The following is a 20578-nucleotide window of genomic DNA, read 5'->3' as shown; positions in this document are numbered from 1 at the left end:
ACTATTATAAGGCCATTAAATCTAGTTGTGAGGTATCACTTTAATGTTGGTAACTCACAAAAGCATGGGATTTAGTCATTTATCTTCTTTATTGAGCAAACAGAGGCTGGACTAACAACATGGAGAAAAACTCAAACAGGAGCAGTGGGGAGATAATCAGTTGCGCTTTAAGAAGTAATCACTATACATATATACCAGGCAAACAAATACTTCTGAAAGAACTCACTGCCCAGTGATTGGAAAAAAAAAGACTTTCAAACTCTGACACCTCAGGAATGTTGGGGCACAAGATCATATGCTCTGAGATTTTAAGCAGAAGTTTGGTAAAAATTCTCTTCCATTCTAATCAAGGTTATCCCACAAGCAAGCGCTAGTTGAGCACCTATTCTGCAAGTGATGCTTCTCTGTAATTATACATTGCTGCTGACACATGCCTGCCAGCCATAATTGGCTACCTAGGTAAACTCTCTCTACATGCTCTAAAAAACATAGCCATTTTAATGCTGTCAAGGGTAAAAACAAAAAATCTGCCACTACCATTGCAAACCAAAGGCTAATTAATTTTTAGTCGCCTTGGGGAAGCTTCCCTTCTAAATTTTCTTCAGCAAGGACTTAAAGCTATTCTTTTTATATGTATTTGCTCCTTCCAGAAAACTATTTTCACTGTCTGAGCTCAGAAATAATTTAGCAAATGCCTATATACGGTAAACCAGACATAGTGTCTATCACTCTCACACACTGCTCACTGAATAGGACTCAATTCAAACTCCCTCTGCCCAGAATTTCAAACCAGTATTAACCCAAGACTAAGACATGAAAATAGCAGATAAGAAAAAGAAATACCATTATAAGTAATTAATGAGTAAGTAATCATTATTCAAATGGTAACTAAAAATCAAAACTTTTATAAGTTCAATCTTTGAGGAGTGACTTTTGAGGAATGATATCTTTTTCTTTATTGTAATGATCACTATCAAAAGACCTTCAGTCCAATTTAATGAAACAGTTTTAAGCTCCAAGGCCAACAAGTACCTAGTTATGGTCAGTTAGTGGACAGTTGACTGTTCAACCATCTCTCTGAGCTGACTGCAAAAGCTGACTGCTCTCCTTAACAGAAAGCATGGAATATCTGCATTTCAATCAGAAAGTAATACCTTCACAATCTGTTGTCCCAGCCTTACTAAATATTCTTATTGAAAGGGATTATAACACAGGGGCTTAGGACACAAGCTCGTTTTCTACTTAAGGAAGTGGTTACACAATTCTCAGGAGTTGCTCAGTTCTTCTCTAAGGATACATGTGGGCCTGAGAAGAGGAAAGCGTTTACCTTTATGGGCCGGAGCAGAGATCGCTATGGGGGCAAATTCTTCCAGAAGGTCAGTAGTAGGGTTAGAAAGCAGAGAGCAATCAATCAGGGCATCTTCCCCGGTGAGAGAATCTGAGTCCAGATTAACAGCATCCCAGGTCATTGATGGCATTAAATGGCACACACAACAACACCATGAGATTAGGTCTTAGCCTTTAAGTTACTGTATTTACAACATACACACAAGCCAAGGTGGGAGAAAGAAAACCAAAAGAAATACGTGAGGCACTCTGGATTTCATCTATAGAGACATGTATTTCTAGACTCCTCTTAACAGAAATACATAAATATGGAAGGTTTGTTTTGTTTTGTTTTGTTTTTTGGAGTTTGCTGGTTAAGCAGGTAAACCATTTGGGTATCAATGACATTTTGGTAACTCCGTTCTTAGCAAATGCCATTTGGGGAAAATGCCTTTGCAACTAAAGAGTTTTACTTAAACTAAACACTAATTTAAAAAGGTGCTATAGGATGAGGTATCCAAGCTGATGAGAAAGGGTTGTCCCTGGCTTACTAGCAGAATATGGCATTATTAAACAGTACTCTTGTCAGGTCTCCATTCAAAATAGGATGATCTTGTCTCTCACTAGTGTTCTTTAAATTTGATTTGCTCCTTTGAACCATGATTTTGCTTTTTGTTAAGGAACAGAAAGTAGGCAAAACTCAGAGTTCAAGTATTTTAATATATGGATTGTTTTCTGGGAAAGTTTCTAGGAGAAAATAGCCAAATAAACACAAGGAAAAAGAAACATACTGTCTTCTGTGCTAATTTTTTTTTTAACTTAGATGAGTTTATTCTCCTATTTCCTAAACATTTGTTTCTGTTCCAAATTAGCAAAGTGGGCACTTTTATCAAGGTAATTATGGACTCAGTAAAATGAAGGGTATCAAATCTATATTAAGGATGTGTAGTTAAGGAGTTTCAACAAGAGTGAACTTTGAAACTGGGGTAAAAACAATGATGGATCCAGGAAAGATTTCAACTTTACCTACAATTTAATAGCCAGTCACTTAGATGTGATTAAAGCTCTGTGCTGAGAATAGAATGCCAACACACATATAGTGAGCCTCCACGGATATCACTGACATTGTTGGATCTGAAAGACTGCTCAGTACCCTGGAGGAGTCAAGAGCATCCTTACAGCTCAGCAGGGTTCTTTAATTAAGGAGGCAGAGGGAACCTGCCACCAGTAGGGGAAAAAAATCTTCAATAAAGAAAGACTGTAACCAAAGAAAGCCCAGGGATCACTCTATAAAGAACACGGCCCTTTATTGAGCAAACATGGCTCAGTATCTAGAAGCTGGGGTGTAATAACCCCAAGCCTCCGTTCCAGGAGGAAGCAACCAGGCCGTGAAATAAGCCCAGGACCCAGCTGTCTCAGGTGGAAAGCCCGACTCTGAGGGCTCTTCACACTGACCAGTCCCTGCAGCTGCAGAGACGCCTGACTGACCTGTGCGGTTGGAGGCCACGGATTCCGTCTGAGATGGGAGGCGCTGGGGCACCGGGGGCTCCAGTCCTGGTATGAGACTCTCAACAGCGACATCAGCTTTTTCTTTTGTGACAGAGCATTAAGAAAGGAGACGAGAAGGTAAGGAAAAGGGAATCAGAAGGTTCTTTGGGCAATTCTGTGAGGGCTTTCTACGTGTCTCAGGCCAGATGGAAAGCACAGTAAGTTGTTTTCTTTCTGCTGCTTTGCTTTGAGTGTCTGGGCTTCAGTGGCTGAGCACGCACATGCAACGTTAACCACTGTGGCTAGCTTATCAATCTCGGTGAGTCTCAGTTTTTACAGATCACTGCAGAATGCGTGCCACCCAAGCAGACCTCTTACATGTCAGAAAACACAGGCTGAAAGGCATCTTAATATCCTCTGGTAATTTTGCTTTTCTTAAGGAATAAACCTGAGGGCAAGCCCACTCTATGCCTTGCCATGCCAGGATATAGCTTCAGGTATTCTTTACGGTGTGACATTTCCCCCTGCCCCCCGGAGCTGGAGCCCCATCTCTCTGTAGGGCCATGGGCATTTCTGAGCTTTAGGACCTTCTGGTGGTACAGGGGCCCCAGAAATTTATAGGTCTTGTGTGTCTTGGCAGTGGATCACAAGAAAGTGTAAAAGCAAGCAGATCAAGCCCCTGCCCTAGATTCGACTCGTGCGGCTTTACCACAGGCAGATGCTTTCTCAGCTACTGACACTTGGCAGATTCACAGGCCTTCTAAAGAAGAATCTGCTAAAAGTGAAGTCCAGCTTGAAATCAACTTTTTTTCATGAAGCCTTTGTAACCAAATGTGAATTTTTCCACATTTCTCCTCAATCAAAAGAAAGTCACTAGAAATCGCACTATTTCAAGAAAGGCATAAATAACAGCATTGTGCTGCTGGAAGGCAGAGAAGATGCTTCGTTTGGTGTGATAACAGGGAGATTCAACAATCCTGGTTTCTGGGTTAGCAAAAAGCATCTTTCCAACACAAGAAGGCTTCAAGCCATTTCTGCGTTTCCACTCCTCACTAGGGCCATTCAGTGGGGATCTGTTAACCAGTTAGTTGCCGTTCTTGAAACAGACACACATAGCATGCATGACTCAAGAAACAACAGATGATGACTTTACCAATTACAGCGTCAGAAGTGCTACCAAAAGGGTCTGTCATAGGCAAGAGGTCAGGGAGCAGAAGAGAAGTGTCAGGAGATTTGAGTCCTTCAATTAGTTTTTCTAGGTTGGGCAGGGAGGTAAAGAGAGAGTAAAAATGCAATGAGATATTAAAGTAAGCTGATCATTTGCCATTTTCTATGCAAATGCATTTTAGGGGTCAAAATTTTATACAGATTCATCATCAAAACCAAATATTGCGAGTATCTTACAGCAAACGGGCTTTCAAAGTACCAAGTTTAAAAAGGATGATTTCCCCAAATGATGTGGTCACTTGCTAAGGCATTCAAGATGCTGCCCTAAGTTTATTTTAAAATTTGAAGTGTCATTTATACCGAGTAAAAGTCACCAATTTTAAGTGTACCCTTGATGAATTCTGAATGTACACAGAACCACCACTGAAATAATGAGGTAGAACATTTCCATCAGCCCAGAGAGGAGCTTTGACCTCCTCTCCAGCAAACATCTTCCTCTCACCCCCGGACCATGGCAATGACTCATGGAGATGACGCCTCTGTTTTCTGTCCTTACCATAGCTTTGCCTTTCCCACCATCTCCTACAGAGCATGTAGTCTTTTGTGATGACCTTCATTTAGCATAATGCTTTCGAGAGCCCTCCATATGGTGGCATATATTGGCAGTTTGTTTTATTGCTGAGTAGTATTCCACTGTATGAGAGCACTATATTTTGTTGATTCATTCATCAGCAGACAGACAATTGGTTGTTTCCAGCTTTTAGCTATTAAAAATGAAGCTGCCATACACATGCGCCTCTAAGTCTTTGTGTACTCATATCTCTTCCTGGGCTCGGTTTTGACTCTCTCTGTTTTTGACTTGCACTGAAAAATAGTTTATAACTTAACCCAGAGAAGCAATGAAACCATACCTAAGTTAACGTCAATAGTCGTCTGCTGTCTGCCAATGGAGAGCTTGTGACACTACTTGTGTTCTTATTATTACACTGTCAAATCTCACAAAATTCACTTAAGCCTGCAGATGGATTACTTTTGCTGTCTTTTGGCTAAGAAACAATAGGACATTGGAAGCCACCGGATTTGTCACACCTGATAACTTAAATGTGTGTAACATGTGCACATCAAGGTTCCTTCCCAAACAATTTCTTTAGCCTGATCCATCGACAACTCTCTACCTTGAACTTATTAAAAATAGAGCATTAACGAGACACAAAACAATGAATCATAGACTCATACAGAAAGAGGGAATTAACAGCTCATACTTCCTTTTACTTACTAAGAGACTGAGGCCACCAAAATTCCATAACATGCCTAGTTAAAGGCGTGTCACCAATACTTTTTCTTTTCTTTTTTCTTTTTAGGGCTGCACCTGCAGCATATGGAAGTTTCCAGACTACAGGTCGAATTGGAGCTGTAGCTGCCGGCCTATGCCACAGCCACAGTAACAGGGGATCTGAGGCGGGTCTCTGACCTCACCATTGGTCATGGCAACGCTGGATCCTTAACTGACTGAGCAAGGCCAGGAACTGAACCCGCATCCTCACAGATACTAGTCAGGTTTGTTAACCGCTGAGCCATGACTCGAACTCCCACTAATGCTTTTTCTATCATAGAAATAAATTGCCACTAAGAAAAAACTAAAATCAAAATGTTTGAGAAAGAGAAGTGACTTAAAGTTCAAGGATGTGTATACAATATTTCAATGAATCTGTATTCTTTCAGGCTATCAAATCAAGATAAGCAAAAACCAAAACCGACAGTCATTGAGGGACAGAAACCACACTTGAGGCGATCTGTAATTTAGGTGATCTATAACTACGCAGATGAAACAAAACAATGGATTCTAGTGTCTTGGCAAGATAGTTTGCTTTGGTACGATTAACACACTGCAGAGAAAGATATTTTTAGATGTGAAACTGATTTACCATCTTTGAATGCATAGCATGCAGGTATCTTTGAATTAAATAACACAATGCTACATTTCTCATTTACAATGAAGAAAGGAAGGGAAAAAAGCAGCCTCTCAGCAGCAGGGAAAAACCTCAGGGTTCTAACCAAGAAGGGAAGTGTAGTATCATGAGTATTAATCTTGAACTGTATATGACATTGTAGGAAAAGACGTTTAAAATATCTTTGGCAATTTTCAGCATACTGGCAAAAGTAAGATGGTTTTCCCCAAAAGTCTAGTTTTTCATTATTCTGAACACTAGCTTTTGTTTTATTCCCCTTGGAAAGCTGCTTTCGGTTAAAAAAAAAAAAAAAAAAAAAAAGCAATTATTTGCTGCTTTCACTTGTAGCACTTAGATTTTTGCAAACTTGTGACCCACTGGATGAAAAGGAAAGAGCCCAGATTACTCAGCTTTCATACAGCAGTTTGCTTTGGCCTCTCCAGTGACCGGCTGAGACCTTGGGGCAGTCCTTAAACTTCTGCAAAATGGAGACACCTCCTCCCAATCTTTTTATAGCAGTCACTGGAGCATCACCTCTAAGCCTTTCCTCACCCTCCCTGCCACATCAGGAACTTTCTGTTTTCATTTATCTTGCAGCCCTGACGGCAGGAAAGGTATCATCTTAATTTCTGTGTCCCAGGACTCAGATCCCACTCCTCTGTCATATCTCTGCCTTTTGGCTTCACTGGGGAGGTGGAGACAACAGCGGAATAAACCGCAAAAACCAGGTCCTTCAACAAGAATTTAATTCTTTTATTAGCCATTAGCCAAAAGCACGAGAGGGTAAAAAGTATGTGTGTGCATGTGTGCGTGTTGCACGGTGAGATGGAATGGGTTGGGGACAGGGTAAACTGCCAAACCTAGGGAGACTACTTTTCTGACCAAACCTCAAAGTAACAGGCTGTTCATGTAGATAATCTGTACGGGTGCTGCTGCTTAGGGTATTCAAATATTGGAACTGGGGGAAGGATCAGAGTCATACCAGGCAGAAAAGTAGGAGGGAAAGGCCAGGGCCACAGCCTGAGTAAGGTAGACAGCGTGCTCCTGTGGCCTCTTTTACCCCCAGTGCTCCTGCAGCCAGAAAAGGCTCTCCTTTACTCAGTGTCAACCCCAGGGGTTATTCTAACAATGGGGGTCATTTGCATTTGTAAAGTTCAATGTCAAACACTACTGATACAGTTGAGGAGAATGGACACCAGAGACCATGAGAGTATGTGACTTGCCCAAAGTCAAAGATGGGACAGAGTAGAGCCTTGACTTGACTTCAAAGTTCCCTTCACATGTTGCCTACAGGGTCTGCCTAGCTCCATAACCAGAGGAAGAAGGGATTTTGCACAGACAGGGTTCCGTGCATGATGGTCAAGTTATAAAAGACATGTTAATGCTGGAAGGAACTTCAGATCTTGTCCAATTAGCCTTCTCACTTACAGAGGAAGAAACAGCTCCAGAATAGTGAGGCTACCTGGCTAAGCTCTTAGAGCAAGTAAGCCTCAGAGCTAGCCAGGACTAGGACCTAGATTGTCTATGTTCTAGAGAGTCATTCTTGTGGTTTAACTAAGGCTTTGATTGCTTTAAAGTGTACAGACTCTTAGAAGATAAATTTAAAGCTCTTATTGGTCATTTTTGGTCACTGGAAATAAGAATTTGAGAACCGGGAGTTCCCGTCGTGGCGCAGTGGTTAACGAATCCGACTAGGAACCATGAGGTTGTGAGTTCAGACCCTGGCCTTGCTCAGTGGGTTAAGGATCGGTGCTGCCGTGAGCTGTGGTGTAGGTCGCAGATGTGGCTCGGATCCCGTGTCGCTGTGGCTGTGGCACAGGCAGGCGGCTACAGCTCTGATTCAACCCCTAGCCTGAGAACCTCCATATGCCATGGGAGCAGCCCAAGAAATGGCAAAAAGACAAAAAAAAAAAAAAAAAAAAAAGAATTTGAGAACCGATTGTATTTGGAAGATAAAAGAAAGGCTACAGGAGGCTGACAATCTATAAATCACAGCCCAGAGGACTCATAGGTGCATAAAGGTCTGGCCTCGAGAGCCTTCATTTTATGAAATCTCGCTCTTCTCTTACATCTTTTTTTTTTGTCTTTTTAGGGCCACACCCATGGCATATGGAGGTTCCCAGGCTACAGGTCTAATTGGAGCTACAGCTGCCATGCCTACACCACGGCCACAGCAACAAAGGATCCGAGCTGTGTCTGCAGCCTACCCCACAGCTCACGGCAACGCCAGATCCTTAACCCACTGAGCAAGGCCAGGGATTGAACCTGCAACCTCATGGTTCCTAGTCAGATTCGTTTCCTTTGGGCCATGTCGGGAACGTCTCCTCTCTCACATCTTTTATAAAAACACTCTGAGGCCATGTATCATGATGCAGGGCGGGAAAGAGCAGAAGAGAGGGTGGGGGAATTTAGGAAACTGCACCAGAAGTGTTCTTTATGATCTAAAACCTTGATCAAGCTCCATCTACACTGGCATATGATGACTTGTTGCTATCTAACAAACGAAGACTTTTAAAATTTCTACTTGAATCATGGGAAATGGCTTCTCTGGATGCAACCCCCTCCTCGCCCCCCCATCTTCTGGGACAGTTCATACCTGAAATGTAAAGACTCAGACGCTACTTCTCAATTATATAAAGTGACAGGTCAGTGAAACCCAAAAATAATTCACAAACAGGACTTTGCTATAATTTAATCACCCTAAGAAACATTTTACAAGAATTTTCCAACTCCTTTGTGTTAGAATCACAAGTCCCTGACCACACCATATTCCAGAATATGTGAAAAGCAGCGGATGATTCTGGATAGAAGAACATGGCCCAGTTTTGTATCAGTTCCTAGGCTGACTCTGATATTTTTAGAATGGCTTCAGATCCTAAATGTGTTGGGGGGAGAAGGGAGAAGATTCTTGGATTTGGGGAGGGCATTATTCATTTATTTGATCTTTTATTGTGATGTTGTACATTTTCAGCTGGGGTCTGCAAAATCCCCCGAAGTAAATAAGCAACACTAAAGAGTCCAAGAGCTTGAATTTAAGTTAGTTGCCCAACTTTTTCCTAAGTGCCAGTTTTTTAACCTGTCAATAGAGCTAAGAACTACTTTAAAGGGTGGTTAGGATTAAATGGGCGTATTTATCAGAATTTGTGTGTCGTGTGCACACACACATGCGCACAGGTATAAACTGAAGTGCTTAGTACATAAAAGAGGATTAACATCTCTTTTAAGTAAGAAAACTAGATGAGGAGGTCACCATGCCACAGATATATGAGATTACAATAGTGAAAACAGGTGAAGTTCTAGATATTACTCAAATGCCTGAGTATGAGAAGAGAATAAACAGAATTCCTTGAATAAAGTGAAGTGAGCTGCAGCAGGCAGCTTGGTCTAGGAGAGAGGAAGAAAAGGTACTGAGAACCAGGGGATCTGGGTTCTCTATTAAGTTTGTGTGGCACTCTGGGCAAGTCACTGTCTCTCTCTGGACGTAAGTTTCCTTACTGATAGAATGAAGATAATCTTAAAGATCTTATCCACTTCTATTTTTTATGTTTTATTTTTATTTTTTGTCTTTTTGCCATTTCTTGGGCCACTCCCGTGGCATATGGTGGTTCCCAGGCTAGGGGTCGAATCAGAGCTGTAGCCACCGGCCTACACCACAGCCACAGCAACATGGGATCTGAGCCTCGTCTGCAACCTACACCACAGCTCATGGCAATGCTGGATCCTTAACTCACTGAGCAAGGCCAGGGATAGAACCCGCAACCTCATGGTTCCTAGTCGGATTCGTTAACCACTGAGCCATGACAGGAGCTCCAAGATCTTATCCACTTCTAAAAGTTCAATCACACAACAAGAAGGCGAAAACAGGAAGGAGAAACTAGTTGCTTAGAAGATGGACTGCCTAAGAAATCACTGGAGCTCTGAAGTGGTAATAAAGGCAGGGAAGGGACACTTGGAGGGCTCTTCGGTGACATGGACAGCAGCTAAAATGAGTGGCCCCAAGGTGGCAGGTTTCAGGAAATGCAGAGAGCTGACTCAACGTGCTGTTCAATGTGCTGACTCTGCACAGACATGCACAGCCAGAAAAACAGGGTGAGGAGATGGGGGAACAGCTGAGCTCGCTCCTCATTTGCAAAAAGAACGAACTTCAATTGTCTTTTACCTTATTATGAAAACAATGCATGTTTATTGTATAGTTTGGGAAAATACAGAGAAGATAAAGGGGAAAAGTAAAACTACCCATGATTTCACTTGTAATGATAGATATCCACTACTGAATTTTTAATGAAAACTCTTCCAGGCTTTTCCTATAAACTCTGATCATTCAAAAATTATTTAAGCATATTCATGTTTTCTTAGAATAACTTAGAATTGCTAAATCAAGAAGTAAAATCTTTTTTGTTTGTTTGTTTTTTCAGGGCCACACCCACAGCATATGAAGGTTCCAGGCTAGGGGTCGAATCGGAGCTGCAGCCGCCGGCCTACGCCACAGCCACAGCAACTCAGGATCCGATCCACGTCTGTGACCTACACCAGAGCTCATGGCAACACCGGATTGAACCTGCTAGTTAGATTAGTTTCCACTGAACCACAATGGGAACTCCCAAGAAGTAAAATCTTAAAAGGCCACATTATCCTCCCTGAAAGCTGCACTACCTGTTATTCCCACCAGCAGGATCTGAGTGTGTCCATTTTTTGACACTTTCACCAAGGCTGAGGTGGTGGTGTTTTTCCCCTTTACCAATCTGACAGCAGAAGTTGCACTACCTCCTTGCTTCCTAACTGATACTTCTTGGGTTCATCTTGATGGGTAAACTTTCAAAAAATTATTTAGTGGCTAATTCCTATTTTGTCTTTTATGAGTTGTCTGCGCATATATTTCTGTGGGTGGTATTTCCGTATCACATTTCTAGCACTAAAATCAGGTCTTTCTCAAGTGTCTAGGTTTCCCAAATAAAAGTGGGTCAGGTTAAGAGTTTGGAAAAGTGCTGAAATCATGGTTAAAAGACTAAGAAGGAGTTCCCCCTGTGGCACAGTATGTTAAGAACCTGACTGCAGTGGCTTGGGTTGCTGCAGAGGTATGGGTTTCACCCCCCACACCACGCAGTGGATTTAAGGATCTGGCATTGCCACAGCTGCAGCTTGGATTTAATCCCTGGCCTGGGAACTTCATTATGCCACTGGTGAGGCCATTAAAAAAAAAAAAAAAAAAAAAGACTGAGAAGGTGGACCCCTGAAGGAAAATGGATGCAGAATTCGTGAGCCTGGACAGTGGAAACGAGGAGTAATTTTAAAGGAGAGGACTGTTAATAATTTGAAAAGGAGGGGGAAAGTGAGGGAAAGGGTCTTCTGAGCACCTCCCCTCTCCTATTAAACTGAAGTCAGAGGGGAAGAGAGCAGGAGGCAGCTGCTGGAGTTGAGGTAGGAATGAATCCAATTCAGATTCATATGCCTCTCTCTCAGGACATGGTTACTGAAAACATGAAGAAGGCAATAAATCTTCATAAACCAGTCTAAGGTTAGCTAATCAGAACCACTTCTGGGCATGAGCTGGGATATACTGCAAGTTGTGAGCTTTCTCTCTTTTATACATCACAAGTGAGGAGATATCTATGGATAGAGGCTAAGACGTCTGCGGCCCTGCTCCAGGCCCATTCCAGCCCTAATTAAGAATATGACCATGAGGAGATAGCAGAGTGAACTAACAAGCGTGGAAGAGCCAGATGCAAGCCACATCCAAAAAGATGATTTGGCTGCTATAGCAGTGTGGCTTTGGAAATTTACATCTTGTCTGACTTGGGGGTGTAAGCCCTGAAGTCTTGTAACAGGAGATGCTGTTTTTAAAACTTAGTCACCCTAAATAGCTCCTCTCACTGAGAAACCAGATACTCAACCATCTGTGACATGTGCAAGTTGGAAGCAGAAGTCCACCACCATGACCCATTCCAAGTCCACTTTAGAGACCCGAATCTGTGGGAGGGTAAACGTTCCAGAGTAAAGACACATACTCTGATCAACCTTGGACTTTTTGACAAGACAGCAGGTAGAAGTAAGGAAGATGCCAAGCAAACAGCTCTGAGAGGAATGCCTATCTTGACAACAAGCCACTAAGAAAATACGGCTTCTCCTGCCCACTTGTCAAGAGAAGACAGAGTGCCATAAACCAAGAAGCGCTTCTTTAAAAAAAACTGCTAATTCTAGGAAGTGGCACTTATGGGGCAACTAATACATTCTTGCTTAGTCTTGTGGAACACTGATGTTGAAAGGTCGGTATAAGGGGTTGCTATAAAAATCTTTCCCTCAAACTCTTGAGCAATGCTGGAGGGAATGCAAGAAGGTGTAGTCATTGTGGAAAATAGTACAGCAGTTCCTCAAAAAATTAAAAATAGAGTTACCATAGGACTCAGTAATTCTATTTCTGGGTATATACCCCAAAGAGTCTTGAGTCTTGTAGACATATTTGTACACTCATGTTCATAGAAGAATTATTCACAATAGCCAAAAGATAGAAGCAACCCATGTGTCAAACGACAAATGGATGGATAAACAAAGTGTGGAATATACATACAATAGAATACTATTTGGCCTAAAAAAGAAAGGAAATTCTGACATATGCTACTACATGAATCAATCATGAAGACATTATGTTCAGTGAAATGAGCCAGTCACAAAAAGACAACTTATATGAGGTAAGAGGACTCAAATTCACAGAGACAGAAAGGTGAATGGTGGTTGCCATGGGGCTGGGGGGGGAGGGAGGAATGGAGAGTTATTGTTTAATAGGTAAAGAGTTTCAGTTTTGCAAGATGAAAAAAGGTTCTGTGGATGGATGGGGATGATGGTTGTAACCAATATGAATGGACCTAATGCCAGTGAATTGTCCATTTTAAAATGATAAATTCTGTGTTATGTATACTTTACTATTTAATCATTTTCAAAAATGATTAAATCTTGCCACCAATTTTCAGAGGAAATTTTTCAATCTTCTCTACCGTATTTTAAAACTCTGGTACCACCTATAGCTTATCTGTTCCCTAATGTAAATAAAAGGCAAAATAAATGAATACACAGCATAGACGCATCAGGGAAATACTCTGTGCCCCTGGAGCTAGTTTCATGTGGCAGCTCTGTGAGCACTCAAACCAATGATCAGGCTGTAATTTTTTTTTTTAATGCCAGATTTTTCTAAGAAAATTTGTTTTACGAGTCTGGAAAACAAAAATGCTCCTTAAAAAACAAAGAGAAGAAAAGAAAGGAAAAACAGCGAGTTCCCATGGTGCCTCAATGGACACCAATCTGACTAGTATCCATGAGGACAGAGGTTGATTCCTGGCCTCGCTCAGTGGGTTAAGGATCCGGCGTTGCCATGAGCTGTGGTGTAGGTCACAGACTTGGCTTGGATCCTGCGTTGCTGTGGCTGTGGCGTAGGCCAGCGGCTACAGCTCAGATTCAACCCCTAGCCTGGGAACCTTCATGTGCCATGAGTGCGGCCCTAATAAGATTAAAAAAAAAAAGAAGAAAAGAAAAACAAATCCAATTACCCAGTGCCCCTTCACTCATAGTTTAACAATCACTAATATAAAAGAAATATACTTTAATGGTTCACAATTGTGCAAAGGTCATAGGTTATAAGTGCAAATTTAATTTCTGTAAGAGAAAAATAATCATTGCTAAAGATTTTTTGATAACTAGGACTGCCCCACTGGGAGTAAGGGCCTGGAAGTAAAGCTGTTACAGCACTTCCTATCTTATATTTTTTTTTTTTTTTTGTCTTTTTTTTTTTTTTGCTATTTCTTGGGCCGCTCCCGCGGCATATGGAGGTTCCCAGGCTAGGGGTCGAATCGGAGCTGTAGCCACTGGCCTACACCAGAGCCACAGCAACGTGGGATCCGAGCCGCGTCTGCAACCTACACCACAGCTCACGGCAACGCTGGATCGTTAACCCACTGAGCAAGGGCAGGGACCGAACCCGCAACCTCATGGTTCCCAGTCGGATTCGTTAACCACTGCGCCACCACGGGAACTCCCCTATCTTATATTAATTTAAGGTCACGAAGCAATGTCAAATATGTGATTTCACCTAAGCCGCAAAAGCCACTCTATAAGGTAGGTTCTACTATCGCCAATTCTGAGGAGGAGAAGGACACAGTGATTAAGTATCTTGACCAAAATCACCTTTCTGCTAAGTGGCTAGAACCAAGGTCTTACAAGTTCAAATCCATTCTTGTATTCCCCTAAACCTTAAATTTAGCTCTCTAGTCATAGGCTTTATTGATCCGGGATCTGCCCCAAACGACGACTTGCTGCTTGGGGCTGTGAGCATGAGGAGGGAGGAGCACCACCATGGGAGCACCGAGGCCTCACTTCCTCGCTCATGAAAAGAGAGATCACTCCACATACCCACCGGTTAGCATTATTGGTGGGATCAAAGGAAATTACATACGAAAATACTTAAAAGGCATAAAATAAAATGTTAAGTCCTAGAGAATTCTCTGGAGGGCCGGTGGCTAGAACTCGGCACTTTCACCACTGTGGCCTGGGTTCAATCCCTGGTCTGGGAACTGAGATCCCACATGAAGCTGCTGCATGCTGTGGCAAAAAAAAAAAAAAAATTAAGTCCTAAGAGGCAGAGTTGTCAGGAGACTAAGGTTCCCTGATTCTTACCATCGGGAAGGCTGAGTGTGGGAGGGAAGTGTGGATGCAAAACCAGCCAATTGGCATACCTAACTGGTATCCACCATGGGAGGAGAGAGTGACACACTGCTTCCTTTGGAGAGCAGGTGACAGTCTGCCAAGGGCACCAGAGACACTTGGTACTCTCAGCCCTCTCCTCACTCAGGCATTTCCAGATGCTAAGGAAAGATATAGGGATAAAGGAGCTATGTAACTGAATGTGCTATAGGTTGGGCATTAAAACAAAAATAATCAGACACAGTGGCAACATGCCATACTTGGCCTCAATTCTGGAGAAAATCATGAAAGGATGGAGCTGAAGGATCTGCCACTGAGCTAGCTACTACTTTCATCCCAGGCTTTGGCAGCCTCCTGACACTGTGGGCTGTGCCTTTGTTTATACCCTGTTAAAGAGCAGGGAGGAGGCCTGGCTGGGGGTTGGTAGAGGCACAGATGGAAAGCTACGGAGCTGGCGTTTGGGGACAGAAATGGAGGGTAATGGGGCCGGCAAAAGTATTCCAGCCTTAGGCTTTATTTATTCATCTAATCTGTAAATACTCATTGAAGGCCGGCTATGCCCCGCAGTGTTCTCAGCACTGGCAGTACACTGGTAAATAAGACCGAAAAGGTCCCTCCCTCAGGACACTAGCATTGTGCTGGGGAGAGGCAGTGAACAAGTAAGAACAGACAAGGTCACAGTGAGTGCCATGAAGACAAAAGCCAAGGGGCGTGAGGGAGAGTGCCCATGGGACCTCATCGGGCCTCTCTGAGAAGATGTCATCAAGCTGCGACCTCGATGTCAAATGACAGGACCGAAAAGCTTTCCAGGCCGAGTACCTGAAAGTGCAAAGGCCCTGAGGTGGGAAGAAGCTTACCCTATAGGAGGAAAGACTGAAGGGAAGATGGCTATGAGGTTAGAGGGGTAGCCAAGGACCAGGTTAGTCAGGGCCTTGTAGGAATGTTAAGAAGCCTGGATTTTGTGCTCAGTGATTTGAGAATTCAGTGGAGTGCAAAGGCAGTCTGATTTACGCTTTCATCCTCTGGCTTGTATGAAGAGGCCAACCTTCCAGCTTCGACAGCCCACAGGCTACGGGGGAAGAGCAAGGCAAGAACCCTATGGGGTGACAAAAGGAGAATGCCTCAATAATCCCTTGTCCTTGTCTGATTCTACAAAAGGGAGGGCAAAGAGGCCAGGGGGCCCAGCTCGAGTTGGTAGCCCATCCTTCCTAGCGAGCCTTCTGCTTAAAACTGGCCTGTCCTGGCACTTGCCAGGCACACCTGAAGGATGCAAGAGGGAAAAGACCTCTGTTTGAAATCTTTCCTCTCCTTTAACTACCTGTACTGAATCAGCCTTAGTGATTTTAGGTATTTCTGATCTACCTGCAGGTCTGACAAGCTACAAAGTTGCACAATACTACCTGATCAAGGGAACTTTTTGCCTCCTCCTCAAAAGGGTCAACAAACTACCTAAAGTAATAACAACTGTCTTGGGAACCTAGCTGCCGCCTGTCTGAGTACACTGAGGATGTGAACATCACAATCGCTTCTGATCTTGAGGGGGTCAATCAAATAAATCCTTTTGACATCCTGGGAGAGAAGAAAAACTAAGCAGATTCTTTCAGTTTACGACTAAGAAATCAGCAGGAGGAAGAATGGGAAAAAAGGAAAAACTATTAGAAGAAACATGACTGCCAGCTGCTTCTAAGGAACTGGATCTATTTGCTTTTTCAAAGACACTGATAAAGGAGAGAAAGGGCAGCTTGGTTTCTTTTCCTTACATTATGCTTTCCTTCCCCCAAAATGATGGGAGGGGAGCGCCAAGAGAAATCTTTGGCATTCATGCACCCCAAATGGAAAGCATCTAATTACAGTTTCCACCAGACTACACTAACCATTTCTTACTTTTTTTTTTTTTTTTTTTTTTTTTTTTTTGGCTGCTTACTTAAAAATCAGTACATGGCAGACCTTTGGGAAGATGAGAACTCACATGGCCCTAACTTACTTCAGTGATGGAGACTTGCACCCAGACAGTGGACGTTAGGTCTCCTGATTCGCATTGTCTATCAACTTTTATTATGGATTTTATCTTGTAAAAATAAAAGCACATTATAGCACAACAGGAACAAGAAGTCACTCATAATCCAATCACTGTATAATATTATTAGCATTTTGTTCCTTCTATCATATGCTTATAGGTTCTTCCCACATTGGTTTTGTTTGGTTGTTGTCTTTTTAGGGCCAGCCCACAGCATATAGAGATTCCCAGGCTAGGGGTGGAACTGGAGCTGCAGCTGCCAGTGTACACCACAGCTACAGCAACATGAGATCCAAGCCATGTCTGTGACCTCCACCACAGCTCACGGCAATGCCGGATCCTTAACCCACCGAGCGAGGCCAGGGATCGAACCTGCGTCCTCATGAATGCTAGTCAGATTCATTTCCACTGAGCCACGCTGGGAACTCCCCACCACCATTGTTATAATCATATTGGGCTGATGTTCCTTGCAATATATAGGCCCTTCGCATTTCCATTTATGCAGTTTAGGATATGAAACTTAACACTGATGTGATGTGGAATACAATCAGGTATAATTGAGCTGAATTTATTATCTTTGCTAATAAGGACTAGCTTTCCTAGAGAATTTTGCCCCTCTTCTTGAGACACAATAAAAATATACAACAGCACCTATTATTAGGCCTTGGAATTCAGATCCTATTCACGGAGTGTTTAAAACAGAGCTCTCAAGAGACCCTGGGATGTAACTTAACTTAGGATCAGTTTTATTCACCTACCTGGTGCATCAGGTACTTGAAGAGGAATGAAAGGATCAGATACACTTAGAAGAGGAAGGCTAGAATCCACAGCCTGCCCACCCTTCCTTTTTTCAGCTGGAGTCGGTTGGAGGGGAAGGAAGGGTCAAAGAGAGAAAAGAGAAAAGCAGAAAACATCAAGTAAATCTGGAGGTATTTACCATCTATTAATCCAACTCAAATTATAGAGTAAGTCTAAACTTAGAGGCAGAATAAAGAGGGGTGACTGGATTAAAGTGTGTATGAGATGTACGATCTGGTCCCTGCAACACACTCTAAGATGCAATTAATGTTAAAATAACGCAGGCGTACATCTAAAATTTGACTTCTTCCTTCAATACTGCAGTCTATAGTGATCTCTTTCAGAATTCCTATAGCGATTACTCTCCATATCACACATTTTGATACGTAAACAAACCCTGTCTACTTTGTAATCTAGAATATGAGTGTAAGTACTTGCTATGTACCCAATACCCTATTGAGGTCCTTTAGAAACTGAGTCCTATTCTATCACCAAATGTCTAATGCACTGGTAAGCAGACAGAAAGAGACAGAAAGAGATTTCTTGCCTACTGTAAGGTTAGACAAGCCCTAATCTCCGGACTACATCTAACATACCATTGGCATTCATGCCATTTTTGGCAAACTTACAGATTTGCAGAAATCTATGCACTTATGGAATATCAAAGCTTGAAGGGATCTCAGGATTTTCTAGTCCCACTTCCTTATTTTCCAGAAAAGAAAATGAAGCCCAGGCATTAAGAGACTAGCAGAGGTCCACGAGCAGACCCCAAGTCTCCTGGTGCCTATTCTGTCATTGTTTTTTCTTTTTTTTTTTTTTTTTTTGGTCTTTTGTCTTTTTTTGTTGTTGTTGTTGTTGTTGCTATTTCTTGGGCCGCTCCCGCGGCATATGGAGGTTCCCAGGCTAGGGGTCGAATTGGAGCTGTAGCCACCGGCCTACGCCAGAGCCACAGCAACGCGGGATCCGAGCCGCGTCTGCAACCTACACCACAGCTCACGGGCAACGCCGGATCGTTAACCCACTGAGCAAGGGCAGGGACCAAACCCGCAACCTCATGGTTCCTAGTCGGATTTGTTAACCACTGCGCCACGACGGGAACTCCTGTTTTTTCTTTTTACGCCTGCACTGGCAGCATATGGAAGTTCCTGGGCCAGGGACCGAATGTGAGCCCAGCTCAGACTCTTAACCCACAGATCAGACTCTGCACCCCAGTAGGAACTCCAACCACTCTTGACCTTGCATTTTACTATTTAAGTTGTTCCTGAATTAACATTCAATTTAGGCTTTTATAAAGTGGATTTTTAAAGAACTTTTTGTCTTCAAATAATTATAGAATCACAGAAGTTAGAGTATACAGAGCCCTGTGGACCCTTCAACCAAATTCCCCCAACGGTGAGTTCCTATTCAACTGCAGTATGATACCACTGAGAGTGGTGCAATTCTGGTAACTAACCTCTATTCAGTTTTCACCAGCTTTCACACATACTCATTGGTGTGTGTGCGTGTGTGTGTGCGTGTGCGTGTGTACATGTCTTTGCAATTTGATCCTACATATAAATTAGCCTAACCACCACAACGTTGATCCAAAACTATTCCACCCAACAAAAGACCTCCCTTGCTGTACTCCTTCAAAGTTACACCCACTCCTTGCTCCATAATTTTGTCATTTTGAAATTAAAATGGGCTTTTAATTCAGTTTTTTTTAAAGGTAGATGGAAAAAGAGAAGGGTAAAATCAGTGCTCTTAAGTCTCTGAAATATTTTAAAATGAGACACAGCAGAATATTTTAAAAGAAAAAGAACAAATTATGAAACTGAATATATAGCATAATTCATTTCTGAAAAAAATATGTATGCAGAAAAAAATTATGGACATAAATATTGTAAAGTGTTAGCAATGCTTTCCTCTTGGAGCGGGGTCCTGAGTTTTTTTAATCTCGTTTCTTTGGCGTTTTAATCATTTTTCCAAATTTCCATAAATGAATGTGTGTAATTTATCAACAGAAACATTTTAAATAAAGAAGCACAATGCCAAGTTATAATCATCTGCCTATTCCCCCTCCAATGTATGGACAGAGTGTGCTACCCTGAACTTTGTACAAATGGGGACACACTAATTTCTGGGATCTAGATATAATTTTCATTCATTTGTAAAGAATGAGATCTGTTCCTCATTCACACCACAAATACAAATGAAAGGAAAATACCAAATGTTCACAGAAAAATGCTGGATAAAATGAGGAAAATAGGAAGATGTCTTATAACGTTTAGCTTGGTTTCACTGATTTAAAAGGTTTCTGAGATGTGTTTACGACCACAGCTTCTGGGCTGGGCTGCCCAGGTACAGTCTCTATTCTGTCCTTCTCCAGCTATGACCTTGGGCAGGTCCCTTAGCCTCTCATGGGCTGTTGTGAGGGACACCTGGAGAAAAAGTATATAAAAGCACTGACCCTCTGGGCTTAGTGTGTAGCATGTACTCAACATATGTTCACTGTTACCATCATAACTTTACTCAAATATGTGTTTGTAAATGGTTGGACCTTTAAGGTCTTTAAAAAACACTGCTATTTATAGCCTTCAAAGTAAGCATGAAGGGAAGAGGCAAAAACAAAAGCAACCCCCTCCCCCCAAAAAAATACCCCCAAACCAACCCAGCTCTGTAAAAAAATACTTCACACAGACAAATAACAAAACAGAAGATGTGTGATAAGTAAGAATTAGACACTAAAACTGGAAGGGGATAGAAAATGATTAGGGACCTTTGTCATTAACCTTGGTGAATCCAAGATCCTATTCTTCAGCAAAAAGCAACTCCTTTCATTCATTCAACAAATGTATACTGAGCCAAGCACCGTACACATTTGTTGGGACAGTGTACAGTGCTTGGCTTTGCTGGGATTCAGCAGCAAAGAAGACCTTTCTAGTGCTTGTTGCATGACCTCCTTTCCAGGGAAACTATATCCTACCCAGCACCATAACTGGTCATCATTGCGATGTTTTATCTCAAGGACAATGACCAATGCTTTATACAATTGGTGTATTTAGTCAACTATGTGGCATATCAAACTTTAAGCACCTGGAGTCAGATCAAACTATCAACAAATTTTAAAATTATATAGTCCAGGCAACAAAGCTAAAAATGAAAA

The 20578-nt window shown here is 42.3% G+C and overlaps 1 protein-coding gene across 6 annotated transcripts in view; it reads right to left on the bottom strand.

Moving 5' to 3' along the window:
* Positions 1-20578, bottom strand: part of AAK1 (AP2 associated kinase 1) — a 166339-nt gene that overhangs the window by 6613 nt on the left and 139148 nt on the right. For 5 of the 6 annotated variants that reach the window (XM_021087408.1, XM_013996085.2, XM_005662495.3 and 2 more), the window contains exons 17-20: positions 17394-17489; positions 3968-4069; positions 2815-2916; positions 1328-1438 (exon numbers count right to left, since the gene is read on the bottom strand). In XM_021087408.1, coding sequence (XP_020943067.1) covers positions 1328-1438; positions 2815-2916; positions 3968-4069; positions 17394-17489 — 411 coding nt within the window. The remainder of the gene's footprint in view (positions 1-1327; positions 1439-2814; positions 2917-3967; positions 4070-17393; positions 17490-20578) is intronic. The other variant, XM_021087410.1, reaches the window with a different exon arrangement.

Source organism: Sus scrofa, chromosome 3 (genome assembly GCF_000003025.6).
Source record: "Sus scrofa isolate TJ Tabasco breed Duroc chromosome 3, Sscrofa11.1, whole genome shotgun sequence".
NCBI lineage: Eukaryota > Metazoa > Chordata > Mammalia > Artiodactyla > Suidae > Sus > Sus scrofa.
This window is presented reverse-complemented; position numbering and strand designations above follow the sequence as displayed.